At 43.3% G+C, this 27,839-nt stretch overlaps 7 protein-coding genes across 11 annotated transcripts in view; 3 read left to right on the top strand and 4 right to left on the bottom strand.

Moving 5' to 3' along the window:
* Positions 1-177: 177 nt before the first annotated feature.
* Positions 178-9,592, bottom strand: LOC122613847 (protein spitz). Of its 3 annotated transcripts, none has more exons than XM_043788248.1 (3): positions 9,463-9,592; positions 3,740-3,934; positions 178-1,482 (listed from the first exon to the last, which is right to left on the bottom strand). In XM_043788248.1, the coding sequence occupies exon 3, from the start codon at positions 1,263-1,265 to the stop codon at positions 561-563; it is 705 nt and encodes a 234-aa protein (XP_043644183.1). In that variant the 5' UTR covers positions 1,266-1,482; positions 3,740-3,934; positions 9,463-9,592; the 3' UTR covers positions 178-560. The 3 variants fall into 3 exon arrangements, with proteins under 3 accessions (XP_043644183.1, XP_043644184.1, XP_043644185.1); XM_043788249.1 differs by lacking the exon at positions 9,463-9,592 and adding an exon at positions 4,670-4,755; XM_043788250.1 differs by lacking the exon at positions 3,740-3,934 and having other exon boundaries at positions 9,463-9,584.
* A 386-nt stretch (positions 9,593-9,978) lies between these two features.
* LOC122612906 lies at positions 9,979-11,406 on the top strand. The gene is made up of 2 exons (XM_043786780.1): positions 9,979-10,259; positions 10,317-11,406. Exons 1-2 carry the CDS (start codon positions 10,083-10,085, stop codon positions 11,283-11,285), a joined length of 1,146 nt encoding a protein of 381 aa, XP_043642715.1. The 5' UTR covers positions 9,979-10,082; the 3' UTR covers positions 11,286-11,406.
* LOC122612907 (probable phosphomevalonate kinase) lies at positions 11,362-12,883 on the bottom strand. The gene is made up of 2 exons (XM_043786781.1): positions 12,575-12,883; positions 11,362-12,264 (listed from the first exon to the last, which is right to left on the bottom strand). The coding sequence occupies exons 1-2, from the start codon at positions 12,646-12,648 to the stop codon at positions 11,769-11,771; spliced, it is 570 nt and encodes a 189-aa protein (XP_043642716.1). The 5' UTR covers positions 12,649-12,883; the 3' UTR covers positions 11,362-11,768.
* Positions 12,884-13,088: 205 nt separating this feature from the next.
* LOC122613295 (E3 ubiquitin-protein ligase Hakai) lies at positions 13,089-15,096 on the bottom strand. The gene is made up of 3 exons (XM_043787404.1): positions 14,465-15,096; positions 13,792-14,312; positions 13,089-13,725 (listed from the first exon to the last, which is right to left on the bottom strand). The coding sequence occupies exons 1-3, from the start codon at positions 14,820-14,822 to the stop codon at positions 13,231-13,233; spliced, it is 1,374 nt and encodes a 457-aa protein (XP_043643339.1). The 5' UTR covers positions 14,823-15,096; the 3' UTR covers positions 13,089-13,230.
* A 232-nt stretch (positions 15,097-15,328) lies between these two features.
* LOC122614007 (proliferating cell nuclear antigen 2) lies at positions 15,329-16,615 on the bottom strand. Of its 2 annotated transcripts, none has more exons than XM_043788458.1 (2): positions 16,443-16,615; positions 15,329-16,150 (listed from the first exon to the last, which is right to left on the bottom strand). In XM_043788458.1, the coding sequence occupies exons 1-2, from the start codon at positions 16,548-16,550 to the stop codon at positions 15,491-15,493; spliced, it is 768 nt and encodes a 255-aa protein (XP_043644393.1). In that variant the 5' UTR covers positions 16,551-16,615; the 3' UTR covers positions 15,329-15,490. The 2 variants fall into 2 exon arrangements, with proteins under 2 accessions (XP_043644393.1, XP_043644394.1); XM_043788459.1 differs by lacking the exon at positions 16,443-16,615 and adding an exon at positions 16,421-16,441.
* Positions 16,616-16,848: 233 nt separating this feature from the next.
* Positions 16,849-18,997, top strand: LOC122614789 (zinc finger protein weckle). Its single transcript, XM_043789448.1, has 3 exons — positions 16,849-17,152; positions 17,217-18,466; positions 18,530-18,997. The coding sequence occupies exons 1-3, from the start codon at positions 16,946-16,948 to the stop codon at positions 18,771-18,773; spliced, it is 1,701 nt and encodes a 566-aa protein (XP_043645383.1). The 5' UTR covers positions 16,849-16,945; the 3' UTR covers positions 18,774-18,997.
* Positions 18,998-19,618: 621 nt separating this feature from the next.
* Positions 19,619-27,839, top strand: part of LOC122614788 (tyrosine-protein phosphatase Lar) — a 118,093-nt gene continuing 109,872 nt past the window's right edge. Inside the window, exon 1 of one of the 2 annotated variants that reach the window (XM_043789444.1) lies at positions 19,619-19,633. The gene's annotated coding sequence lies outside the window, so the exon portion shown is untranslated. Of the gene's footprint in view, positions 19,634-19,777; positions 20,045-27,839 lie in introns of those variants that run through there. The other variant, XM_043789443.1, reaches the window with a different exon arrangement.

Here is a 27,839-nt window from a genome sequence, read left to right as displayed (position 1 = left end):
CATTTTGGCAAGCATATACCATTAAAAATTCAAAAGGTGGCCGAATTTTCTATCGGATCGGTTTGTGACACATAGAGGCCGCATAATTGATAGTAACCGTTCTAAATAAGTCTAAACTTTTGACACCCTGTGAAATGAAGAGCTTGATTTCCGGTACTTTTAATAAAAAATCGTGTGTTTAGCATGGTGCAGTTTCATATATTTATTTTGAAAATCCATATCGTTTCTTCTAAAATCTCTCGCAATAAATAATACTTGGCGCGTGTTTCTCGTTGTGTGTGATACGTATATATCAATAAGCAATAATAATAAATAGCTAGCGTTAGGTATTTAAATTCATAGTCAATTGGGTAATACAAGGCTTCCTGGCTTTAAATCCATTTTCGGGGTAACTTTCGGTAAAAGAAAGTGAAGATCTCTATATAAAATCGGGTGAACAGATCTTTAGCATGCGGTAAATACGTATTATCAGCTATCGACTAAAGCCCAGTAAAGAATTGTGTATTGGGCAAGGCATATTCGAAATTCGGCATCCTATATACTTTTACAGTTCGCGCTGCTCACAGCTTGTTGCTGCGGCGAATGGCGAAGGACATCAGCGCGTGCTCCAGCCGCATGTGATAGGGAAGCTTGCGCTCCGGAATGACTGGCTCCTGGCCATCCGGACAGCACCGGTTTCGGCAGCACTCGCACTGGCCGTCATCATCTTCGTATTCCTGCTGCAGTTCCTGCTCCAGCTCGTAGGCCTTCTTGGCTGCCCGCTGTTCGAATCGCAAATAGAAGGCCAGGCAGACAAACAGCATAAAGACCAGGGCACACATTGCTCCACTAGCAATGCTCGCCTTCTCCAGCATTGGACGCGGCCTCTTGGGCAAATAAGTATTGTCGATCTCCTTGTACTCGCACCGCTGTCCCATAAAACCAATCGCGCACTCGCAGCTGTAAACCGGTAGATCGGCAATCTTCACCGCGAAGCAATGGGCATCGTTCAGGCAGTACCAAGCATCGAAGGTCTCAGGACATTTGTATGTGGGGAATGTAATATTGGGCCTGGGCGTGGTTGTCGTGGTGGTGCGCATTGTTGTGCTACTTGTGACTGGAGCCTGGGTCGGCGGCAATGCCGTGCCGGACATGGATGAGGAAATCGAGGACCGCGGTTTGGGAACCGTACGGCTGGAGCAGGCCTCGACGTACGACGGAGGTGCCAGACAGCCGATCAGTACCAGGGCAACCAGCCCCTGTTGTACACTCATTGTGGAATGCATTACAATTTATAGCTTTTTGGGTATCTGCTCTCGTTTTTGGCGTGCAACGTTTGGTTGTTTAAAAGCTTAAAAATACTAAAACTAATGGCTATCACAATAATAAATTAGAATATTCGTTGTCCGCTGTAGGGGCGTCGTCAGATCTCTTTGGAATTGGTTTCTCTACATATGCATGCTACTGGTGGAACGTAAACGTCGAGTTAGGAGAAGTGTGTATCTGTGAGAAAGATATAAAGTCATTAGTAGCCAGAAGTTTCCAAGTAGCATCGGGGGTATTTAACTCTAAAACTGTGTACTCAACAGAAGGGGAAAAAAACTGCATAAAATCAAATGATAACCATGTATGTATTTATAGAAGTATATATTAAAAATCGCTGTGAATAAATTTTACATAGATACATAGAACTCCACCTTTCCAACCAATTCACTTTTTGTTTTAAATTCCATTTACGTTGTCTCCCGTTGATTATCCTAGCTCATCAAAGCTGGCTGTGATATGCGTTGGGTATCCATATCACAACCACTTGATGAGGCTTAGATAATCAACATCGTACGGATGAAGGAACAGTTTCTTCAACTTCATGAATGGGTTAGTAACTATATTGCACCGTGTGTGTGTAATCAGTGCGACAGCGCCCTAAGTCAGAGATGGTAGTCCAATTGAGCCATTTTTCGGTGCTGTGGCATGCATTTGTCGACGGTCGTTCCGAATTCAGATCTCAGTTCGCCATGGCTTTTTTTCAGATTGCAATTCACTATAAATATATATGTATATTTGAGGCGGACAGAGTGTGTTTTATGATGGGCGTGTGATTATTATGTGGCGGGAAGTATTACCATGATTTGATGTACGATACATTACGCTAAGCTCATCAAAGCTGGCTGTGATATGCCGCGCAAAGCGGAAATGCATTTCACAACCACTTTGAGAGCCCAGCATGAATGCGCCAATATAGTTTTATTGATCGGGAGGTTTTGGGATATTTGACTGCGGGATTTCAGAATTTTCAATTTTGATTTTCATGCTCATGTAATGATATAAACAAAATCAGAGGCTTGTTACCGTTTATACTTATTGAGTTCAATTATGCATTTTTTTCATTTTTAAATTGTGATTTTTTTTTCGTCTTGAGCATCGCGTCGCTCCTCAAAGCTGGCTGTGATATGAATAGGCAGAAAAAGGCAAACATTTCACAACCACTTTGAAGAATGACACAATTCTCCTGCTTCGATTCGATGAGAGCCGAGGCTCAGATTCAGATTGAGATTCTTTCTCTAGTCTTTTAGCGACGTTCTCACGGCCATGGGCTTGGAGCCTTGTACTTTTTTGCAGCCACGGCACAATAAACAAATATGAAAAAAGTACGAAAATAAATAAATGCGACGACGACTACAACACGATGATAATGACGACGATGACGATGATGGAAATGATGATTACGATTATGAGACAGACTGGTACTGGTGATAATACGCAAATGTGGATTGTTATGAATGGCGACAGGGCGCGAGTGAATGGGACAAATTTCGTACATTTATACGCCATAGAATCGCCATTGTTTCAGCAACAACAAAATTCAACAGGCACAAACAACACCGAAAAACAACACAGAAAAAAGTAGGCACGGGAAAAAAGAAGTGCACCCTAAATAATTATAATAAAAATGTAAACATCAATTTGGCGCCAGCCTTTGGCAATTTGACGCCAAATTTGTTTTTATTTGATTTCTGAGTTCGAGTTCGGAAATTCAAACTGATAAGGAATGTAAACGGGGAATAACAAAACGGAAGAACACGATTAACATCAACGTAAACAGTTAATCTCAATTACGGATCCTTTATCCATCCGGATCACTATAATCACTTTAATATGAAAATAAATGAAAACGCATTACTGTTCGCCATTTCGAGAGCCCACTTCCATGCAATGCATGCAAGAACAGTTATATGACGGGTGTGGGGACTTATTTATGTATTAGAATTGTTAACCGTAAATTACAATTGCTGCACTCTTTCCCCTCTCATTATCGCTCTCGCGCGGTAAGCGACAGCGGCCAGCTTATTAAAATTTCCGTTATAAAAATTAAATCCACCGCCGCCGCTTTTATGTTCATTAATACATGTGATACGTTCGCATGCATGTAGATACATATAGCACATATGTATATAGGTTTGAGTGCGAGAGAAAGTCGAAGTAATGAGCGCAAAAGTCAAGTTGAATAGCCAATAGCCATATAAAATGCGCTGAACTTGCGAGCGTGTAGGTCAAGATCAGCGGCGGCACTTTATAATATTTTGTGGGTTTTCGTAAATAGCAAATGAAGCAAGTTCGATGATCTTTTAGTGTATCCTAATAATAAAGGAATGAGCCAACAAACGCAATAGCAAGAACAGCAATATGTACAAGCACCACAATAATTACAACAACAATCAACTATATTAGAGTGTGGACGGCAAAAAGTGTGCATACATACATGACAACAACAACACCCGCTAATAAAAAATACTGTTGTGGCTGCTTCTTCTTCTGCTTTTGCGTCTTTAAAACTTCTTCGGCAAGCCAGTTTTTGTTGCTGTAATTTTCATGTTGCCTTGCTCTCTTTCATTCTTGGGCGTCGCTGCACGAGTTCGTTGGCTCTTCTCGTTTCTGTATGTGTGTGTTTAGAAAACTGTAAGGAAAGCAAAGTGTGTGAAAAATATGGTTAAGGTAAAAAAAAAAATGCCTATACAGGAACAACAACACAGCTTGCTCTCTTTTCTCTGCTTGCAGTTTCGAAAAAAAATTTACCGGTTTTTATGTTTTTGCAGAAAAAAAAAAAGCTCAAGAATCAAGTCCTACAAGTTTTAAATCAAGAGAGGAGAGAGAAAATAGGCGTGAGAGCCCAACGAAGGCCCATTTAGCAAAGACCACAACCTTTTGAGGTGTGCTGGGTATACGTCCATTTTGCCACACACACAGCCAACTCTTTACCTCTCGCTCTCTTTTGCTCGCTTTGCCGTCTCACTCTTACTCCATGCCTTTCAAGGGGATACATTATGTATGTATATATTTATCGCGAGTGTGTGTGCGCGGGAATGTTGCGAAGAATTCTAAGAATTTTGCAAAAGGAACAAATGAAACGGGGCGCGGACTTGCATATATGTATATTCCAAAACCAAACAACAGATTTAATAGTTCAAAAAGAAAATTCGCTATACGTCGCTATGCAAAAACGCTTAGCCGAAAAATAAATATATTACACCAACACAAACATAAAGGCGGCAGAAAAGACGCAGAAGATGGGAAAAACTGAGAGACATCGCGTGTAGGCGTTAAGACCCCCTTCTTTTTGCTTAAACACCAAGCAATGTTAAACACTGCACACTAAAACACCACTTCACTATGCTTTCTCTTCACAAATTACCAACTGTTTTCATTTTAATTTGGACAAAATTAGTGCAAAACGCCGACGACACACTGCGCACACGAAAAAACACAACCGCACCGCCAAAGATTCGAAAACCGAATGCCGAACAACAACAAAATTGGTTCTGAAGATGGAGGTGTTTTCAGCAGAGCGAGAGCATCAGCCGCAAGATTCTCTCGCTGAAGAGGGAGCGGGAGAGAACGAGAGCGACGAAGTCTCTCCTTTAAAAATGCGGCATAATAACAACAAAGCGGCGAGCGGCTTCCGAGCTCATGCTGTATGTAGTTGTATACTTAGATAGTTATTGGGGTATACGGAGCCCCTCACGCTGATTTTTTCAAACAAATACTTTGTATAAGTACTCAGATAATTTACATGTTTATATTTTAAACAAATTAAAATTCCTTTTTGTTTCTCGTAAGATGTTGAGGGTAAAAATATTAATAATTATCCATTTATCTTATCATCATTTTTCAGTATTCTGAAATATTTGCTCATAGACTAAAGGGTATATCTGAGTAGTTACGGTCCGTAAAAAGGGCGCTCTCTTGTTTTGTTTTTGTTTTGGTGTTGCCAGAAGATTTCGCACGATGTAGGATCAACATGTTATTGACACGACGCCGCCGACACCGCCACTTTTGAGCTTGGCGGAGCGAAAAGCACACAAACAAGAAGCGACGCAGAGCGGCGGTGCAAAAATACGAAGAAAAAAAAATTGCGCTGAAGAGCGAAGGGGCGTGGCGGTGCGCAGGGGCGGGGCAGGTAGCCGGACAAACGGGACGAACAGGATGAAACCCAGACGAGTTCGGCCCAACTGCAGATTTCATGGAACTGGCCGAAGGTTGGGGATGCGCAGGCGCGCAAGTAAACAACATTCCATTCCTTGGGAAATTTCTTCTGGCCGCTCGAGAAGCGCGCCAAAAATAAAGCCCCAACCGATTTCGTTTACACAACCATTGGGATTTCGACTTTTCAGATTTCTCGCGATTCAAAGCCCTTGACGAGAGCACTGCCGAACCAACTTACTCAAGATTCCGGGTTTCAGGGCTGGAAGAGTGTTTCTATAAGAAGTGCAAGTTCACTTAAAAATACGAAAAAGGTGTGCTATATTTAAACTGATAATGTCAAAGCTGAAACGTGTTATTTATGAATTTATACTTATATTATTTTTTTTTATAGATTCTACGAAAATCCTTACGAGATCTAAAACGTTTAGTACGCCCCTGTCACAGCAAATGAGATTTTGGAATTCCACCACTCCATTTGGCGGACATCGACTCATGGAAGCTTGACTGCATGTATAAAGGCGGCACAACTACTCGTTTCCGGTGTGTAGTCGGTCCGCAATGTGGGCCGCCGACACCATTCCACAGCCAATTGACGTCACAAGCGACACAACAGCAACAACCTGGCACAACGCTTTCTGGGTTACAACAGCTCACGGATGTCGGAATGCATCGCAAAATGGGAGAAAATCAGGAAAAGAAAGAAACCAAGAGTCACCCGAATGGCAAGTTTATTTAGGAGAGATTTGGACAATCAATCGGCTTAGTTTACAGCCCAGCGGAACTCAGTGCCACAGGTTCAACTGTACAATAATACCCAGAAGATGACGACGACCATAATAATGGGGGATGTGCGATGGGGAATGGGTGAAATGTTAATGGATTGCCCTAGGACCTGCCCTCATTCCGCTTGCCATCTTCGTTGCTTCGCTTCTGCTCTTGTGCATTCCCATTCCAAATCCCATTTCCATTCCGATTCAAGTTGTGCTTCTCTGCCACACCGCCTTTCTGCCCCTTTTGCGGTGTTCTGTTGCTTTGTTGATGTTACAATTGTTGCACTTGTTGTGTGCGGCTTAGGACGTTGAACCACAGCCGGCAGAAATGCAGAACCGCACGCAACTGAGTGGCAAGTGTACAGCTGCGGTCACAGTATTAGCAATGCATTGCAAAGAATTCCTCCAGACTGCTGCATAATTGATTATCTTACGCGTAAATTGACCGACATGTGTTAGTTAATATCTGCAATCCAAAGGTTAGGTTGCAACGGATTTTCGAAAGACATTAATATAAATATAAGTCTTTACAACTCCGAGGTACTTAAGCAAAATGACGAACCAATCGGATATATAATTCCCAATGGTGTGCGTTCTTCTTTTCCAGTTCATTCTTGCAAATTGCTAACATTTTTACCGCCGTCGCTGTCGCATTCATTTTTATGATCATTCGGAAAGCCAATTTAAAGGCTATGCTAGTAAAAATCAATAAACAACATTACTGTCACACACACATTAATTCCTACATATGCATGTATTGGATGTCCGGTTGAAACGATGACGATAAAAGGTCACGACGAAGAATTTTTCGCCAATTGCCTGGTGGGTCGCACAGTCTGGGTCGCGAGACGTCTGACTAGACAACATGCAAATAGTAACGGTAATCATTAGACACACACACTCACACTTATTTGCATGCACACTCTCTCTGGCTCTGATTCTGGTTTTGGTCCCATCTTCATCTCTCTCGCGACCCCTCTCTCTTTCTCTCCCCATTTTCTATGCTGAGTTCGACGGCCTTCTTACGTAAAATCAACAACAACGCTCTGCGGTATTTCTCTTCTAATAAGCGGGCGCTTGGGGGTGGGGGATGTGCACTCGCCGACGGAGTTGCCATATCTAGCCAGACATCAAACTCGTTTTCACTGTTTTGACTCCACACACTCACGCACACACACAGAAACACGCGCGTGCACCAATGTGAGTGAGTGTCTTTGCAACTGTACAAAAACAATAAGTAGGGGCAGCATAAAAGCAACAACACACGGCGCAGACGCCAAGCAAACCGCTCCCCCTCCCAACGCTCCACTCAATGTTTGTCTGTCTGTCTGTCTGGAACGTCTGTTTATGTATGCTTTAGGCGTACACAACAAGCATGAATGTGTGTGAGCAAATTTTATTTTTCTGAATGTAAAGGAAGTGGCACGTACTGTACTACTCAACTCACCGCTGCCGCTACCAACAGCGGCCACAACAACAAGAGCAGTGACAGACGGATCAGGCAGGGAATTCGAAATTGGAAATGGAATAAGAGCGGAGAGCTCCGCATTCGGATGTTCCGATTCCGTATTGTTCCCAGCACCAAAGCGTTCAGCGTTCCAATGCCAACGGCACAGTGGTTGCGTTACAAAAAGTGTTTTGGTGCAAAACCGAAATTAGTGGTTGGATCATTAGCAGAATATATGTAGGATAAGAGCGAAAGTATACGGATATCCGTTTTTCTGTAGTATTAATAATTTAATTTGAAATGTTTCAAAATTAATACATGATCAAAATTTACCAAAACTACCCAAACTAAAAAATTTACAATTTTTTTTTGTTAAAAAATGGATTTTATAAAGATTAAATAATTTTTAACTGTATGCTGATGCTCATTTAGGACCAATCCAAAATGATCGATTCATTGTGCAGCAAGAAAAGCGGCATAAAAGGTGAAAGGGAGAGCTGCTGGTTTGCGTCTCCGCTGTGCGGCAGACAGACAAGACGCCATGCGTTTTCTGAGAGCCTGGAAGGAGGCGGCGGAAGGAGAGGGTGCCGCAATATTATAAACAGGAAATGGAATTTACCCACACGGATGCAGCCCAGTGTAGTGTGTGTCTGTGTGAAATGTTGATGAGCCGCCAAACGGACGTGGTGCCTAATTCACAAATGAGCACGATAGAGACAGAGAGAGCAAAGCACACAGCCGAATAAGCGAAGGAGAGGGCGGAGCGCGCTTACAAAGTTGATTGAAATCAATATACGTATGTATGTATACATAGCGTGCAAAAGGCCATAGACAAGTGTGCCGGTGTGAGTGTGCTACGTCCGCTCGTGGAATGTTTGAAAAACGCGGCCAATGACGACTGCCAAACGACGGGAAGAGCAAGAATGTTGAACTCTGGAATGCGGCTGGAAGTGGGAAGAAGTTTCTGTAAATAGAAGCCGGGGGAGGGGGCTATTGCACCTGCCACGCCCAGCTGCCCCTGGAATCAATTAACATGTTGCACAAGTGCAGCGGCTCCTATGCATGCATATATCGTATGTACTTGTGATACAGTGTCTTACGCATACAGAGGTGCAATTGCAGATGGCGACGAATGTAGCGTGTAGTTTTTTCTCGGAAATGAGCAATGAATGAAATTCGGTTGTTTTCAGAGTGTACTCACTCACTCACACAAACACGCACGCACACCCTTGCAATTTGGAGCAAGAGAGAAAGTCTGCACGACATGCGCTCTGGCGTTTGTGTGTATACAATTTGTTTACTTTTTGCGCTACAATTGGCAAATAAAACAATAGCGCATTTTTACGCAGCATTTTAGCATACTAACCCACATTGATTGCTCCGCAAAGCCTGCAAAAATTAGTTGTCTTCCTAATTAAAGAAAATTTAAAAAAAATGTCGGCAAAAACAAGACGCAGCTGAATTGTGCGGTAGTGTGTGTAAAAAGGAGATGGCCATAGAAAAAAAAAAAAAACATGTACACACAGGAATATTTACTGCTGCTTACGGCGCCCACACACATACACCAAAACACACGCCTATTTAGTAACTGCGTAAATTCCATAAAAATAGTCTTGTGGAGTAAAAAAAAAACTCCATTTCCTGTCTTCATTTCCCCTTTTTTTCGCCGAAGATACACAGTCACTATTTTTTAGCACTCACACTCGCGCATTTACGTATGCAGGCTAAGCTTTTTTTGTTGGTTTTTATACGGATAGTTATCAAAAATTTTCCTTGGGCACTTACTTTGGGGTTTAGCTCTTCGTTTGTAGCACTTTTTTGGCCGATTTTCAAGCCATTTTCTTTTTTGGAAAATTGAAAGAGTACAATTCGTTCTGTCGCGTCTTAAATGAACAAGTGTTGCCAGACTTCCGGCAGAAGGCAGAGATGACACTATCGCATGGCAACAAAAAGATCAGTGCTGTAAAGCGAACATGAAAAAATATCTAAAAATTTTAAGTTTAAGTAATTTACTTGATTATATATTTCTGTATTATAGATTTTGATTTTCCAATTTACTAGCAATAAAAGATTTTTAAATGTTTAGTTTAATCACGAGCGTGATTTTTTTTTATATTATTTATTTATTTATACTATTACTTGCATTATTAATTTTTTACAAGTAGCTAGTACTGTAAGATTACTTGCATTATTAATTTTTTACAAGGAGCTAGTACTGTAAGATTTGGCTTGAATATAGCTAGACAGTCTTTAGCAATACTGTTTTCAGTCCCCCTTCCAGTAGGCATTTGCTGATCCGGCAGCTCCACGCGACGCCATTTCAAAACAAATGCGCGGCAACGATTTTATTTTACCCCGCAACATTTGGTAAGAAGTCGCAAAATTAGTCAGATCAATTAATAAAAATGGGAGCAAAGGCAACCAAATTGGAAGGTGAATATCTGCCGGATACGCCGACAATAAACAAAATGCGCCTGGCCAGCGAAAATCGAGAACAAATGGAAATGACGACGCCGATTCGAGAGCAAAACAACGCCTTACTCGATCCTCGATCACCAAATGGCTGTCGCACGCCTTTAACCGTAAGTTTACATGCATTAAGGTTCTTTGTGGGGTTAATAATGATGACGGTGTTGTAGTTCTTGCAGGCGTCGAAGCCTAGAGTCGAGAAGGAGGAGCAGCATGTGACCACCAGTGAGAATGCCTTTTCCATGCTGAGAAAACGGTTGCTCAAGGGCTTCTCCCTGAATGATCCTCGTTCTCCTCAGCTGAATCGCACTCCCCTCGTCCTCGATGAGGTTCGCTCGCTCAATCTGGATGACACCTTTGCCGATCTCTTCGTGGACACCAGAGTGGGTACAGCACAAAGGGCGGTGCCTGCCACGCCTTCCCAAGTGGATTTGGAGGAGAGTTGCGATAGCTTCGGCACACCGCCGTCTGCTGCACACAACAATAGTTCCCTGGAGATTGTTTCACTGCCCTACGATCAGGAGGAAACCTTACCTTGCGAGCATCAGCTGCTGCCGTATCAGGAGCAGGATCAAAATCAGGGTCAGGTGAAAGTAACCACACCTCCTCCAGTACAGCAGCCCCATGATGATCCCCGCTCGCCCAGCCTGGGCGTCGATCGCACACCCATCATCTTCTGTGACGACGAGGAGGAGGAGGCACGGGAGGCCCAGATGCTGGAGCACATACTGGAAACGCTAACCTTGAATCTCAGCACTGGTAGCAGCATGGCCTCCTTTGCCGCTGGCGAGGAGCAGCTACCAGAAGTGCCGGCCAACAAACATTTGGAGCGAGTGCGTTTGGGTCACAAGCGTCGGGTGCCACCGCGCAAGCCCGCCAGGGCCAACAAGCCAAAGATCTACGTTGATCAGGAGGAGGATTCCTCAGGGGCCATAGAGTCCATTACGCCCAAGACGAACAGTACCCCGCTGTCCGGTCAAAAGCGAACTCCACTCAGTTGTGTTAAGAATAAGCCGCATCTGCGATCCCGTTCTATGGAAAAGGATTCCACAAAGAATCAGATTCCTATCGTGCAGAACTTCAACGATCAACTGCGGCTAATCTCTGGCGCCGAGGGATTTTACGGACCCGTTTACTAATACAGTTTAGTAGCTACAATTGCCTTATGCCCACAAAACCCACCAATTCATCTTTTCTCACAAACACATACGTTTCTTACTCATCTTTTAATAAAACATTTTATTAGTTTTCTTGCCAGTACATTGTTTTTATTATTGATGGATGAAGGAAGCTTTTTGAGTATTATTCACTCTAGTTTTCTCACAGTTGAAACGCGGACTATTTATTTTTGATGTTACCTATTACCGAGAATAAGCGACTTAAAATTTGTGTATCCATTGAAGATACGTTAAGCGTTACATTTTAGTAAAACCGCCACACAAGCTATATTTGGTTACTAAGAGTATTTCATAACACTATTAGGACTTAACTTCATTCCTAATGTAATATACTGCAATGACTACGCTATTTGTGAGGACCACTTGAGGTTTCAAAGGGACCGGAATACGTGACATATCAAAAATACATTTGTTCAAAGCATGGTGATTCGAGGAGTTAGAGCTCTACCGATACTGCAGCTGCAGCTTGTCCAGCAGAAGGTCAATGGCCTCCTGGTCGATTTGCTCGTCGTTGGCCAGCACAAAGTCGAATCCGTCGGCCAGATCATCCAGATCGCACTCGGAGGGGACATCGTCAATGCCCGCAGTAAAAGTCCATCCCCGTGAACACCGGGTTTCTGGACGGGATGTCAGTCGCAAAGTGGTGACCCTTTCCGCCCCGTAAGTCTCCCGGAACCATTTAATGTCGTTCTTGCGCCGCACATCGCTCACCAGAATGTAGGCCGTCGGCTGGCGACTGAGCGCCTCCTCCATGGCCGCGCGACAGAAGTAGCCGTAGTCCTGGGCTCGCACCTCGTCGCTCCACACGATCATGTCACGCCGGTACTTCTCCTTGTAGGGACCATCGCTGAGCAGGGCGTCCAGGTCCAACTGCAGCTTGCGAGCCCACTCTGACTTAATGGGCTCCGAGATTCGAACGATTCGCGACCGGGAGCCCAATCTGAAATAAAATTGGTTTTTAATTTTCCGAAAATTTTTGTAGAAAGTAGTTTAAAATCCATTTAAATCAGGGTTTCTGAGATTATTAAGAATAAGTGGATATTTTAAAATTGACAATTTATCATTAGGGTAGCTTCTGTACTTTTAAAGAGTTACTTTAAATTGGTTTTAAATAACTTTTGAAGCGGTACAAATGCCCATTGGCTTTAGTCATGTTTCGATACGAAAATGTGTGAACATTTGAGCCACAGCAACGAGAGAAGAGTTCTGGATAATGGGGAGTTCTACGACCATGAATGGAGACCACCCACCTCCGCTGCAGCCTATCGGATATGTAATCCTTGCCGCACTTTCGCTTGCCGCTGATCAGTACAATTTTCAACATTTTTCGGGGGCAACTTTCACTTTTGGCCGTCCGTCTCTTTCACAACCGCTGCTTATGCTTTACTGCTGCTTGTGCTTCTGGCCTCGATTTCCCGAGTTCTACGCAGTGCTCATCAGATACTGCATGTGGTATTCTCCGTGGCCTGCCACTTGACTCCGGCACTCCCGGCCTGTTGTTTTTATGCTAATGCTAATGCTCCATTCAATGTCTGGGCTCCAAGTCGGATTTGTTTACCTTTTGTATTTGGCTGGCGGAGCAGCCAGCTGGAAAGCTTATCGTTATCGCAGGCAATCGATGGGAGGCCAATCGAGCGGACTTTTTTGAATTTGGTTCAGTTTTAGTTCATCAAATGTTCTATAGAAGTACTGAAGAAATTTCAAATGATTGGCAAAGGTAACACTTCTGTGAAACACATAGTTTTAAAATCGGAGTAGCATTTATTTTAAAGTTCGGGTTGGCTTAACCCCGTAAAATATCTTTAATAGTTTTCACCTTAACATACATACATTGGTTCACTTAATTAAAAGCCGTGCCTGCGTACAAATAGTCTACCCTGGTTTCTAGCCCCTCGCTTTCCGTCCCTTATCTGTAATATTGCGACTGCTGCCAGTTGCCACTTGAGCCACCAGTTGGCGTTTCGGCGGAGCCTCCAATCAGGGCACCTGGGACACCAGCGGAATGGCTGGCACTTGGATTGGAAGGCTGTGCGGCTGCTGCCACGCCGCCCAGTGGCCCAGATCCCGGATTGCCGGGCGCGCTGCCGAAGGAGGCGAGCACGCTGCTGTAGTAGGAGGCATCCGCCACCGACTCGGTCTGGTGAGGCTTGCCCTTCTTGAGCGTGTGGTGCAGCGTGGCCTTGCCCTGGTGACAGTCCTGCGCATTGGCATTGTTGATCCTGGCCAAATTGGCCAGCGTGAGCGTCGAGTGGCCGCAATGGATGGCGTTTTGGGCGGCGGCGGCAGATCCTGGTGGCGGAATGTTACCGATGCCCCCGACACCGCCGACCAGTGGCAGCCGCGACAGGACGGGACGGGCAATGGAGGCGGAAACGGATATGGGGACAGACGACTCGGAGAGCTGCAAGGGGCAATCGGGTTTTTATAGACAGGACAGCTTAGTTTAGGAGCCATAGCTACCACTCGCCTTGCGCTGCTTGTGCAACTCCAGGCCCAGACCGACGCCGCCCAGATCCGTCATTTTTGCCTGCTCCGCCATGGCTGACAGTTGCGGCTGTGGCTGCAACGGTGGCGGCTGCGGCGCCACATGTCTGTGGTTGATGTGCGCCTGCAGGTCTCGTTGCGATAGGTAGGTTCTCCGGCAGCCGGAGCTGCCGTAGCGACTGCCGCCGTGCGTGCACATGAACACGGTGCCCAGGCCACTTTGCTCCACGCGGAGTACCTTGTCTGTACACCTGGGACAGCTCTTGATGGGCTCAGCACGGGCGCACTTGAGGCAAAATACGTGCTTGCAGGGAATCATGCGGCCGTAGACGAGGATCGGCTTGTCGCACTGATCGCAGCAGTGGATCATCGGGTTAAGCACCTTCTCGCCGATCAGGCTCACCTTGTGATTCCACTTAAGGCGCAGCATCGGCTCCGGAGGTCCGCGCGATAGCGTGGTGAAAGTGGGCGCCTCCAGCTGCGATATGTCCGCCTCCATGTCAACTGCTCGGGCGAGAGATTGCTTGGTTATATGCGTCAGGTATGTTTGGATTCCAGAAAATCGGTTAAGCAAAGATAAAGGAATACTACGCAAGCATAGCAGATTACCTATCTTGTGCCAACCATTTCTATGCGGAAATAATGATGAGACTCACTTGTTTGGCTCAGCACGGGCGGTGGCACTTGCTGCAGGACCGGTGGCTGTGGCGTCGCTGGAGGCATGTCCTCGCTGACGGCTCCTGCTGCTGCGTGGTGCAGCGGATCCTCCAGCGCGGTGACTGTTTCCATATCGGCCTCCTTTTCCAGCTCCTGCATGACCGAATCCTCGGAGGGGTCCAGTCGTCCAGGACTATCCTCCAGGGCTGCACAGCTACTGGCCGCCAGGGCTGCGGCGTCGGCGATGCTGCTGTCGTCGATTTTCTTGCCACGACCGCGTCCTCGGCCACGTCCACGCCCGCGAGCCCTGGTACCTCGCCCTCGACCGCGGCCGCGCTTTACTTCCTCTGTGTCCATGATTTAGTAGTAATAGCCTTAGTTTTTGTGCCGGTGTTTAAGTTTTTCGGTTTTTGTTTAGCTCTGCATTTGCGCCTGGGCAGGGTTGTCAGCGATTCGCAAAGATATGCACGGTTTTAGGGTGACCATGCGCCCAATTACACTGGCACTGCACGGTCCGGCAACGCAGGTCAGTTTTAAATAAAATTTTTTTCTGTTTCTTTTTTTCCCGTTTTTAAATGATAAATTAACATTATTGAGTTTAATGGATGGCAAAAAAAAAACAATATATTATTTTTAAGGATAAGCTATTCTCCAATTGTTTGTATCATATCAATAGTTGCAATGCCTTCGTAGTTTCAACATAAAAAACTGAAAAATGTTTTTTTTTTAATCCGAGCCTTGAAACTTAAACTATTATATATGTATGTAAATCAGTAAAAGTATGTAAAAGCTACTTTAAATTCTATTAAGATGCATAATCATACATAATTTTAAAAACAATTTTTTATTTTTAAAATGCTGGTTCTAGTTATAATAGGTTTTAATATTACTATTTTATTTTATTTATAGTTATATTTTTAAATTGAGCTTTAAAAATATGATTTTTGGTATTTTTCGACCTAAAATAATTGTAAATAAATGTATCGTTATGTTCTTAGATGCGGTGGAAAGTGTGTTTTATGTAGCTAGGAATCGGGGTCATCCACCTTGGGTGCGAGATAGTATCGAATGAAGCCGTAATCCTCGATGGGATACTCCACCAGGAGAGGCACGTCGGCGGACAGGCAGATCTTGACGCGATCCGCGAGAGGAGTGGCCTTTGTGAAGGTGTTTAGGTAGCGACCGGCGAAGGACTGGGTTAGGGGTTTCTGCACCTCAATGCTCACATCCATTTTGGTGCCCTCACTTAGCTGGATGTTGGCGGAGCCCAGATCTCCATTGGCCGAGAACTTGATGGCCTGTTTGGAGCAGGTGATCGTCAGGGACTCGTCAAACATGCTCATGTCCCGGCAAATGCGGGCGAACTCAGCCGACGGCAACTGTATGACGCAGGAGTAGTCCGTTTCCGGAATCCCCAGGTGGTCCTCGTCAAGATTCAGGAGCCTTAGCTCGTACTCCGCCGTGCGCTCTTTGCCATCTGACTCGAAGCTGAGCGTAATCTTGTCCGGTTTGTCAACGGCCTTTATGGTGACCGCATCGTCGCTATTGGCGCACTTAAGTACTTTGCCAAGGGATTTCAGATCCAAGCCCAGGGAGACATTGCGATCGCAGCGGAACTTTTCAAAACAATCCGATTGAAGGCTTAGGGCCACCAGCGAAACGTGGGAGTTGTCCATTGATTGGAGCTGGAAATTAGAGTTACGTGGTTAGTTTACGCTTCAAGACACCTTACAAGCTGCCCCACAAAAGCTTCTATCCTTACACGTCATATTTCCTTTTCAAAATACATACATAGGTATTTTCTACATTTTTAATCATTTCCCATAACAACCGCCAACCTGTATTATACATATGTATGCAGGTAAAAATTGTTATTTTAATAAGGAGGTTCGAAAAATGATTTTATGTTTACTGGAAAGTTTGTTTAACACGATTCCGTTTATGAAATACTTTACGATTGTGGTTTCTTCTCATCACCTGCAGGCCAGAGTCACTGCAGTCCAATGTTCCCTGGGCGATGATTTCCTTTAGCGCATCGATGATCTTCTTCAGCAACAAAGTCTGACTTAATCGCGCCTCCATCATTTTTAAAAATTAACAATCGCAGTCCCGTTAATTTCACAATTCACAAGCAAACTGAAACTAGTCAGCTGTTTTGCTGCAAGCGGAGAGATGCCAGATTGTCGCAGATCCTTGTAATTTGGCCTATTAGGCTATTCCTGAAGCGGATTTAAGTTACGTTGATATCTATACAATTAGTCCAAATAGATTTTACAATGCGATTTTAAACACGATGGTAATCGGTTTTTATTTTAAGTAAATCAGTTCAATTGAGCATCCGAGTGATCTGGCAGCTTCTGCAACGCTGGTTCCGGTTCTCACGGACTTGAGTTCAACAAGTTCCAGTTGCAGATCCAGTCATCGTCCAATATGTTTACGCTGCAATGGCATTTATTTATAACTAATTGCTGAGCTCCACGATGGCTGCCGCCCAGTTGGAGGAACACGCTGCTCATGCGGCTCCCCATGCCGATAGAAATCCGAGCAGCGACTGGCGACAGTGGTGTCGCCTTTGCGCCAAGGACGACATGCAAGGCAACATGAATGTGTTCCTTAAGAACGAAGATTCCGGCGAGGCATCCTCTATGGAACTGGCCACTGCCATTGGCAAGTACTTTTGGGTGAATGTGAGTGCGCCTCGTGGCTCCTTGGACTCACAAGCTAACCAGTTTCATTTGCTTGTTCTATAAGATAACTCGAGGCGAAGAGTTGCCGGAGACGATATGCAGTGAGTGCCTGTCGCTGGTCACCTCGCTGGTGAATTTCTCAAAACGGATTACCCGCGTCCAGAAGCTTTACTGCATCCTGCAAAGCACGCCCAGTCACGATAGCCCGAATCTCCACGAACTCCGGTCTAAATTTGGATTGGTCGAAGAGGAGACGCTGACTGAGGTTCACTATGTGGATAAAAAGCCGAAGTTGGATGAACAGCTTGAATTTCTGCCAGAGGAGTCGGCTTACGAGCTGGAAAACCCACTAACGCCAGAGGAAAAGCAGGAAAATATAGATCAGGAACAGATCCTGCCGACAGAGGAGCAAGAACAGGAGGAACCAGATGAGCGGGATGCCGACTACGAAGCGGATGAAGATGGCGTACTAATGAACCTGTGTGATGTCTATGGAATTCAGGAGGATGGAAAGGATGCAGCAGACTCCGAAAAAAGACACCAGTGCAGTGAGTGTTTGCGAAGCTACGCCACGTCTAAAACCCTGAAGCGTCACTTGCGACAGGATCATGGTCAGACTGAGCCCTCAACCGAGCAGCTGCAATGCCCGGATTGCCTCAAGAAGTTTCGCCTACACTACCAGCTTGAAAGGCACATGAAATGGCATGTGCCGCTGCCTAATCGGAAGCAGTACGCCTGCACTAGCTGCGACAAAAAATTTGCCACCAGTGCATCAGCCCAGCAGCACGAACAGTACATGCACCTGGATGAGCGGCCGAGGCCGGTGATTTGCGAACAATGCGGCGTGGGTGTGCACTCGATGAGCGCCCTCAAGGAGCATGTTCTGAAGCACACAGACTATGCCCCTTTTGAGTGCGAGGTGTGCAAGAAGTGCTTTAAGTCGGCCAATCGTCTAAAACACCACAAAGAGACGCATGATCCGCACAAGTACATCTGCCCAGAGTGCGGCATGCAGCTAAATTCGCGGACCACTTTAAATCGTCACCGGCTGGTGCACACGGATCAGATGCAGCATAAGTGCGACTATTGCGGCCGTGAGTTCAAGCGGGCCAAGGCGCTGAAGAATCACCTCATCCTGCATACAGGACTCAAGCCGTACTCCTGCGACTTTTGTGACCGCACCTTTGCCAACGGCTCTAATTGCCGCACGCACAAGAAAAAGTCGCATCCCGACGAACTGGCTGCCCAGGAGGCAGCGGGAGGCGGAAAGTCACACAACAGAAATATACCCAAGCTGGAGGCACTCAAGGCGTTGTAGGTTGACTAAAACAGTACATTTAATGAGAGCTTCTAATGATTTTCCAATTTCGTTTGTAGCACCAAAAACAAGGACAACCTGTCGCCGGTGGCCACCAAACAGAGCGGCTGCTTTGCTTTCGGGAAAAAATCAAGGGCAACTATCAAAGATAATCCAGCTTTTAAACCCGCCTCCACCCAAGATGCTCAGCCTGAACTAGCGCCTGATCCCAGAGGGGAAAACGTCGCCCAACCCGATCCCCCAGCTGCGGCTATACCCACGTTAGATAATATTTATAACCATATCATGATTGACTATCGCTGATCCTCTCGAGTTACGGAGTATCCCAACCATGAGTGTTATTGGCGAAAATGCGCAAGTTTTGTTTCCAAATTCGTATTCGTGAAACCTGTTTAAAGATATAGTTAATTGTTTTGGAAACTACGAAAGACGTAGGCTGACCTAATTATTACTTTATCCTATCTGATATTGTAATTAGAAAGGGAGCTTCTACGAGAAATTAAATATTTTGCTTATGAGCAATTAAATTTCTTTTGGGCATATTTTATTGGCCCTAAAGTGTTTACGGTTCTGAAATAACTCCACTGAGCGAGCGGGAAAGTGGATTTAAACGTATCCGTGGCTGGCGCATGTGCTGTGGGGTCCGGAGTCGGAATCTTAGGCGAAGCCAAGTCACCCCCATTTGAATCCTGTCCTGGTATAAAGGAATTTAGTTCAGTTGACAGCGTGCGCCTTCTCGTGTCCTGCTCTTGAAGAAAACTTTTGCCGAAAACCAGTGAATTGAAACGTTAAGGATGTGTGAAAAACCCAACCAAATATTGCCTGAATCAAAAATGTCCAAATTGGGCAGTAAACAAAGTGTGGGAAAAGTGTGAGGCACACTTTACTCCGACGTGCGAGCGAAAAATCAAAAAAATCGATTTATCCCCCAATAAAAACAAAGTGCACTAAATGCCCCAAAACGCCCGATGAGTTTCAATTAACAAAAAACATAACTGGGCTTCGAAGTGTAAAAGGAGTGCTCGGAAACTGAATGCTTTTCGAAAGAATAGACTTTCAATTAAATATTTAGTGAAATTAGTAGGTAGAAGGGGAGAAAAACAGAAGAGCAGGAAAGCAGCTGACACAAGAACCTAACACAAATCAAAAAAAAAATAGAAAGTGTAAGTAAACAAGTTTTTAAATAATTATCCAACGTTACTAAGAGTAAAGTTTAAGTAAGTGAAATGTGCCAGTGCAGCCCTGGCTCTCGACTCCACAGCTGTTTCTGTTCCAGCTCATCCCTGGTTTTGGGTTTTCGGAATCAGCTCGCGAACCACACGAAAGAACAACACCAAATCGCTTTGGCTGCGCGAAATTACCTAAATATAAATGTTTTCTTACATTCCGAGCTCGTATTAGTAGTGCAAAGTGGCACTATCGGTTTTCTGAGTACCCGCAAAGTGACGGTTCTCGAATCGCCCCTTGTTTTTGAGAGTTTTTGTCGGCGTTTTCCCATTGTTTTTACGCACACTACGCGCCAGTTGCATGTGTGTGTGTGCGAGTGTTCGTGTGAATAAAAAATCGATTCTGTTGTAAGTTTTTGCCATTAATTACTCCGCCACATACTAAAGCCATGGCTCTGAATCGATGAAAATGTGTAACATGTGTACCATGTGTGCTCGAAACCCAAAACCCAAAACCGAACACCCAGCAGCATGGAAATCTTGTGCTTCTCGCAATTGTTGTTCATAAACCAAGCCAAACCAAACCAGTCCAATGAAAACAGTCGCGTGGGCGGACTCGAAGTATGCCATCGGAGACGGAGGCAAAGTCCCAGAGTCGCCACCAAAATGTGCTTAGTGCCTGTAATCCGACGCAACAGTGCAATGTGCCTTCCAAAATCAGTTCAGTGGTCCGGTTTTGCCTACCGATTTCTTTCTTTATTTGGCGATCTACCACATCAAATGGGTTGTGATTGTGTAAATCAGAATTCCAGGATCGGGGGTCTAAAAAGATAAGGAACCGAGTTCCTAACATTGTCCAAGTGATATACTTTAAGATAATACTTAAGAACGGTCATTTCGAAAAACGGTTAGGCGCAATCTTTCGTTTTCCAACTCAATCCTATTTTGATGTTTGCCCCCAAAAATTGATGAGTTTTGTCTATTAAATCCAATAAAAAATATCTTACAAAGTGCATAGACTTTGCTATAATTGGTTCGGCAAATAATGATTTATACAAAAAATCAAATTTTCAAAAGTCCTTACATATATTAAAATTGGTAAAATTGTATTACCTGGTTCTAAATCAGTATAATTGAAATAGTTAAATTATTGCCTAAGCTATAGTATTAAATGTACATTTAACTCATTTAAACCTTTTTTACATAAATTTCACTTGCAAGAGTTTATTGGGAATCAAAATTTAAACAAAACATCATTGCTTATGCTTAATTCTTGAGAATCATGTTAAAGTTGGCTAAACTAGAAATTATGTTAAATTCACTACCGAAAATTCTGACCGAAAGTTGGAATTAAACGCGGGCTCCTTGTGAAGCGGAAGATGCAAACAAAACTTTGGGCGGCAGAAAAAAGTGGATAGAAGCCGCGAACCGCATTATCTTGTTGGCTTGACCCAAATTGCAACTGCAACCTCTGAACTCCGCCTGTGGCCTTTGCTTTGTCTTTGTGCCTCCAACTTCATTGTCCTTCTTGTCCCGAGTTTGGGCTCCTTGTATTTGCCATCCCAGGAAGATTCCAACTCGCACTTCGTTTTTTGTGCGACTGCCTTCTTTTTATCATTTAATATGCGGCAAGTTAATTGCCGAAAGAACTTTGCCAGGCTGTTGCTGCTGTTGCTACTGCCGCCTTTTACAAGTATCTGTGGCAAGTTCTTAAAGTGTCTCTTTCTACCCAGAGCCAAACTCATTTCAGCCTGGTCGAAATTAAAAACTCGCCCGCCAGCCTCATTAGTTGGCAATTATGGGGCCAAACGGCTTGTCAAAGTAAGAATTTCCTTATTGAAATTGTTTTGCCCTGCGGAAAAACGGAGCAAGATTCTCCAGTTTTCCGGTTATCAATAGGTTCGCTATTTCATTTTCTACTTCCCCCCGGCCGGACTCTGAAAACGCTCATTTCCTCTCGCTCAAATGACTTTTCTTTTCTATTTGGCGAAGGCGGAATCTTAATTAGATGTTTTAGCTGAATACACACGACACCCGATACTCCCCAGTGTGGAAACTGGCTGGCTGAAACCGGGATGCATTCCCCTTGGAAAAGTTTGCAGTTTTCCGTTTCGGGGTTGCTTCAACTCCATTGACCAGGGTAGGCATCCTTAAATCCTCGCTTCGCGGGGGTGGATGCCAGTTGATTTCAGTGGTTTCCCATACTGTTCGCAGCCCTACAAGTTAATTGCGAATTTTAAACTTATCTCAAGCCAAGATCAGGATCAGAAGGGCCAGTTTGGTTTCGTTTGAAATTAGTTCTCTTCAATTTTAAGCAATCGCTTTCTGAAATTCTGTTCTGCATGTTTTCATTTGGTCACATTAGAATGCAGATTAATTGGCGAAATTAAGGAAGATGTACACTTTCACTTGCTTAGGCTATATTGTTGAATTTCTCCTGCTTTGCAAATCAGCAAAGAAGATACTGGTATTCTGACCTTCTACAGAATATGGAGGCTAAATGATAATTTTGTCAGCGACTCTTACCGATACCCTACTTATCTATTATCATACATTTTAATCATGTATGTATATAGTCATGTAGGCAATGGGTTTATGGAATTAAAATATGGAATAAACTATATTTTAATAATATTTTATTCTCGCCGATTAAACGCAATATTTATTAAAACCCCAAAAATTATATGTCATTCTCGCATCTGCATAGAGCATTTTATCTCAATCGAATGCTCTTTATTCTTGTCAACTGCTCAGTTGGCGATTCAATAAATGTTGACTTGCCCCATATCAACACTCATAAAATGGAAATAACTCTTTCAAACGCGACCAACTAGCTTTTTATCATGGCCGTTTATCAATATTATTTGTTATCTACATATGTGCTGCCTTGGCTGGCTTATTTGGCTTCTTGAGTAGCGCCTACGCAAAGCGCTGAAGTATAATCCACTTGGCATACGCAAGCTAAGGACCTTCATTCACTCATTGATAAGCTTTGTCCAACTTTGTGTCATGGGCTTGTGCAGGTGGAAAAATGGTTCACTTCGAAAATATGAGGCTACTTGCATTTGTTAAATGCATTGCAGCAGTTTGATCAATCTGAGTTAGTGGTGGGATTAATAATTTAATTTCTGGTAATTCAATTTGCTTTAACTATACGCAGTACCCGTAGATTAAAATGCTGTATTAGATTCGTTAAATACCAGCAGTATCTACTGTAAGGACTTAAATCCTTTTTTTTTTTAGCTACTTGTACATTTCCAATGAGACACGTAACATTTTATTTTGCGATGTTTAATTATATATCCTTTAACATTATATGTTTTAACAGTACTATAAAAGCTTGACAATTCCTTTTAGTATTAAAGTTTCATAGAAAGCTTTTAGATCAATGTGTAGAGTTTTCAAAACAGACTTTAAAAAAGGGCTTTTCACCAAATTATAGCTTGTTGTTGAAATGCACTTATTCATTTATTCACCATAGATTTTTCAAAATGTCTATAAATAAACCATAAATTATTATACTTACAGTCAACATTTTTGTTGTAATTATAACAATTTATAACACTGAAAAGCACCTATTAAGTTCACCAAAGGGTTTTTAAAATTGTTATAAATAAACCATAAACTTTTATACATACAACAAAATTTATAGTTATAATTATATATAACACTTAGTTGTTTTAGGTTTTATATTAGTGATGTTTGAACATGAACTATGAGCTAAGGCAAAAATACCATAAATCCATGTTGTATACATGTATGAATTGAGAAGTGAAAATGAACGAATATCTGTTATACATCCTTAGTTTTCCACCCCTAAGTATTTATTTCTGCCATAAAACACACCGTACCGAATGAATGTACCGAATTTCCCCTTTGCTGTCGCCAAATTTTATTAAAATGGTTTTATACTCTCAGTTGCGAATTTAGTGAATGAGTTTAAAGTGTTCCCCTTTTGGAAATCCTTTGAGTGCCTCACTTCGCAGACGCTTCAGTGGAATAGAAAGAAACTAGTGGCACGCATATAAATTGCACGTTATTACCCGGTGCAACAGAAACTGAAGAATCAGACAGACATTGCATCCCTTGACGGTCACATTTTTTGAAATTTTTTTTCGCATTTGCATTTTGCACTAACTGAAAAATAAGCAGCCCAGGGAAAATGAGTAGAAAGGCAAAGCTTTTACTTTAATTAAATGCGTGCGTGTTGGGAGAGTCCCAATTTAGATTTGCTCTGACTTTGTTCTATATCCCCCAGATGTTGCCTCCTTGATTAACGGCGGCTCGAGCTCCTCCCCTCCTCCACCCCTCCGCTTCTCGATGCTCCTGGCTCCCCGATGATTTTCCACTGCACACTTTTATGCTGATTGAGTGCGGCTTATCTGCACTGCCATATGCCATTTGCTATATGGTATATGGTTTATTCTGGATTTGAGGGAGTGCGGTAAACCCGACTGAGTTATGACATAACTCAAGCGATGGTCGTTTATGTCAATTGTAAGCAAATCAGCGCTCGAGCATTATCCATAAAAAAATGGAGAGCGAACATAAGAAGGCAACCGCAGCGAAAACCGAGACAAATGTCATTATTAAAATGGGCATAAAAATAACAAATGACATATGTACGAATGTGGAGCGAGGGTGGATCGAAGACTGTTCTACTTGAATGCCTATTTTTTTTACCAAAATTAAAATAGCATTGACAAACAACTCTTGTTTAAGATACTTGTGGGTAAAGCACTCTTGAACCTTTTGAATTGCTCTCAAAAATGTTTCAAAACGCACCAAACCAAGCACTCGCACAACAAATCCGTTAAGTTTTGAGTTTATAGAACAATAAATGTTTTTTTGATACCATCCCTCGCATTTTGATGGTCAGACGCATCCTTTAAGCAATAAAATACCAAGCTAAAAGCCCTTCAAAATGACACAGAGAGTTGTTTGTTGCTATTGTAGCTGGTAGCTGATGGTGCTGCTCCTGCTGCTGTTGCTTCGTTTGGCCAAGTGCTATAAATTTGAAGTATTAAAACAGATATCGAATGGATTATTTTAAATATATGACCGGCCATATATTCGAGGCAGACATACCATTTCATACAAAACCCGCAGACGCAAAGCCGGCCACCGAAAAACTGCAGCTTGTGGTAAAAGCAGGCGAAGGCCCATTGATGCTGGTGCAGCCAAGGCGAACCGAATCGCAATTAGCCTGCTGCAAGTGCCTCCCACACGTAAAGAGAGCGGGGACTCTACACACTTCGTCCACTTCCACTTCCACTCCCACCCACACTTTCCACCTCACCCACACCCCACATATCGTTATCCTAGTCGAGTGTTGCTACAAATTTCCATCAGCAGCAGCAGGACGATCTCCGCCCGCCCTCAACTTCCTCCTCTTCATCCGCATCCGCATTAGCATTGCCAACTCTCGAAGCATCACAGCTGGCATTTTCCGCTGCGTAATCCTTTTATTAATCCCTTGGCTTGGTCTAAAATCCTTTACACTGCTGTTGGCACTTTTGCAAATCATGAAAAAGAAACCGCAAGCTTAAGGAAAATGTGTAGTACAAGTGCAGCCTGTGGGCTCGACTATTTTATGCGCAGGTTTTTTTCCTGAAGCGATTGTTCGGTTTGTTTTGGGGGGACCATATATTATGCCAAAGCTGATCTATATGATATGATATGATCTATATGCCTAAATTAAATCAAACACGCTATAAACAGGGCTTGTCTCTTGGGCTTAGTTTTCCCGTGATGCCCTCTGATGCTGATTGTTCATAGAGAATAAGCAGCAAACCTAGGCAAATATCGCTGGCCACTTGACTAAAACTGCCCTGCTTAATTTTCAAAAATTGCAATGCTTAGCGTAAATTAAAAATTAATTGGCCACGGGTAGATATCCTTCACCCTCAGCAGTGCTTCATTGCCCGATGTAAATCCCTTACCCCTTTTTTCGCCCCAGATTGTGAAGGAATATTTATGCTCGACGTGTAATTTGTGTTGATTATTTTGCCTTGTTTGTTGTTACTGCCAAGAGGAGCAGCTGCGCGTCCCGGCCAAGTGCTAAAAAGTATTACGCATTTCTCGGCGTATGGTTTTTTAATAAAGCGAATTAATCAGGACCTCGCCGGCAACTCGCCGGCAACAGGGAGTCCAGAAGCTGGAGACAGAGACGGAGACTTCGTGGAGTCCCTTTTCCTAACCAGCCCCTTTCATCTTGGCAAGCGCGTTCAACATTAAATATTCAAAATGCACTTAACGAAGCATAGCGCGTAAACCGATAGCCGAGTTGGGCCAGAACTCCAATGCGCTAAAAACCCTTTTTAATGCTATTGGCACAAGGTGCTACGTGAGTATCGCTCCAAGGCATCCCGACTGACAGAGGTTAGACTGAGATTGACCACGATGATGAGTATTTTACACTTCACAAGTTTTTTTTTTATTAGGAAAAGCAAATATACACTTTAAAGTTATTTATTGAATACTGTACATTAGCTTAGTACTTAAAAACTTAAAAAATGTAATTATTTTTTTCGATGGAAAAATGCTTTTTCACTTAGGTAAGGACATTTTCGAGTCCACATAAGCCAGACACTCTCGCGTCGTCTCCTGACGACGTTTTCTGTTTTTTGTCAAAAATATTGTAAAATCTTTTTGAGTTCGCGGCACTTTATCAACATTAGCGTTTCTTGTTGCCTTTTCAACGATGTTGTTATTGCTGTTGGGTTTGGCTGCTGATGCCTTTTTTTACGCACCACGCGCAACGGGGTTTTGGCCAGGCTAATTCAATTAGCTTGACTTTGCCACTTAAGCTTTGCCTTTTAATAATAAGCAGACGGTTAAGTACTTTACTAAGCAGGGCGGGGCCAGCAAGAAACTCGGCTTGTGGGGTCGGGAACACGTTTAAATTACAAACCGGGCAGGGTGAGGATTGAGCAATTTAGTGCTTTTAACCTATCGGTTAATTCAAGAGTTGACTCGTAAATCATGGGCGCAAAAAGAAAAGCGAGTTTGGATGATGGGGAGTGTGTTAAATGTCAATAAAAGGCAGGCCAGCTCCTGCTGAGTATAAATGTCAGAGTCAACATGTCGTATGCGCAATAAATGTCATCAGTCGTGTGTTTTTGTGTATGTGCGGCTGCGTGTGTGTGTGTGTGTGTGTGTGTGTGTGTTTGGGCGCATGCTAAGTGGGCGTCATATTCCATTTGCTTGTGCAATTGCACATAAATCAAATAAACAACTCAATTGAAATGTTAGAGCACTAATTTCATAATTATATTGTCATAGCCATTATCCTTCATACATCCATTGTATCCTGCCAGAGTGTTTATGAGTGTGTGCGTGTGGGTGTGTGTGTAGGAGAGAGAGAGAGGGAAGCAAAGCAAACAAACAAAGGCGAAGCATACTTTTCCGGGCACCGTCCGCCACGTTTCAACCTTTAGCTTAATGAGTAAATCGTAAACTAATTGCAAGATAATTAATTTTAATTATTTGTGTATTTTACTTGTATTTCTTGGCAACCGCCTTCCCCCTTATCCGTCCCCCATCCACCCAAATGGCATAATCAGACGGGAGGCCAGAAAAAGCGGAACCAGCGAAACCATTAAAAGCACATTAGCTTGTTAAGCGATGGTTCACCTCTTCTTCATCGCAATTCCCCGCGGACGCCGACCAAAATTCCGTTCATAACTTGGCCAACACACGTGCAACTTTCACCTCTGTTTGTTGTCCTTCCCTTGTTCATACATCATTATCATTAAAGCGTTAAATTGTTCTGTTGTCTTAGTATACGTATTATGTATAAATTGCCTTGTGTTAGTTGGAGTTTTGGAAGTTCCACGTTCAACCGAATCGAAACGAAACGACTCTCATAATTATGTTTGATGATTTGGGGGCTGGGTTTGCTGAATGGACTATCGTATTTCTAGTATACTGCCATGGGAATTTACCGTTTTATGATTATATTTAATGATGGGTTTAGTTTTGTATTTAATAATTTTGTTTATCCTGCCATATCGAATTACACTTCTGAAACTATAAAGTTTTTAAATAGAAGAAATTTGAGTATTATATAGAAAATGTGTAATTATAGAACAAAATTCTAAGCAGCAAAAAATATTTAAATATTTTAAGATTTTGACTTGGTTTATGTTACCAAAGTAGAAACCTAAAAATTCCTACTGATAATCTTTGGAAAATCCCGCAC

The sequence above is a fragment of the Drosophila teissieri genome, chromosome 2R (assembly GCF_016746235.2).
Source record: "Drosophila teissieri strain GT53w chromosome 2R, Prin_Dtei_1.1, whole genome shotgun sequence".
NCBI classification, from domain to species: domain Eukaryota; kingdom Metazoa; phylum Arthropoda; class Insecta; order Diptera; family Drosophilidae; genus Drosophila; species Drosophila teissieri.
The sequence above is the reverse complement of the archived record's forward strand: the minus strand, read 5'-3'. Positions and strand labels throughout refer to the sequence as shown.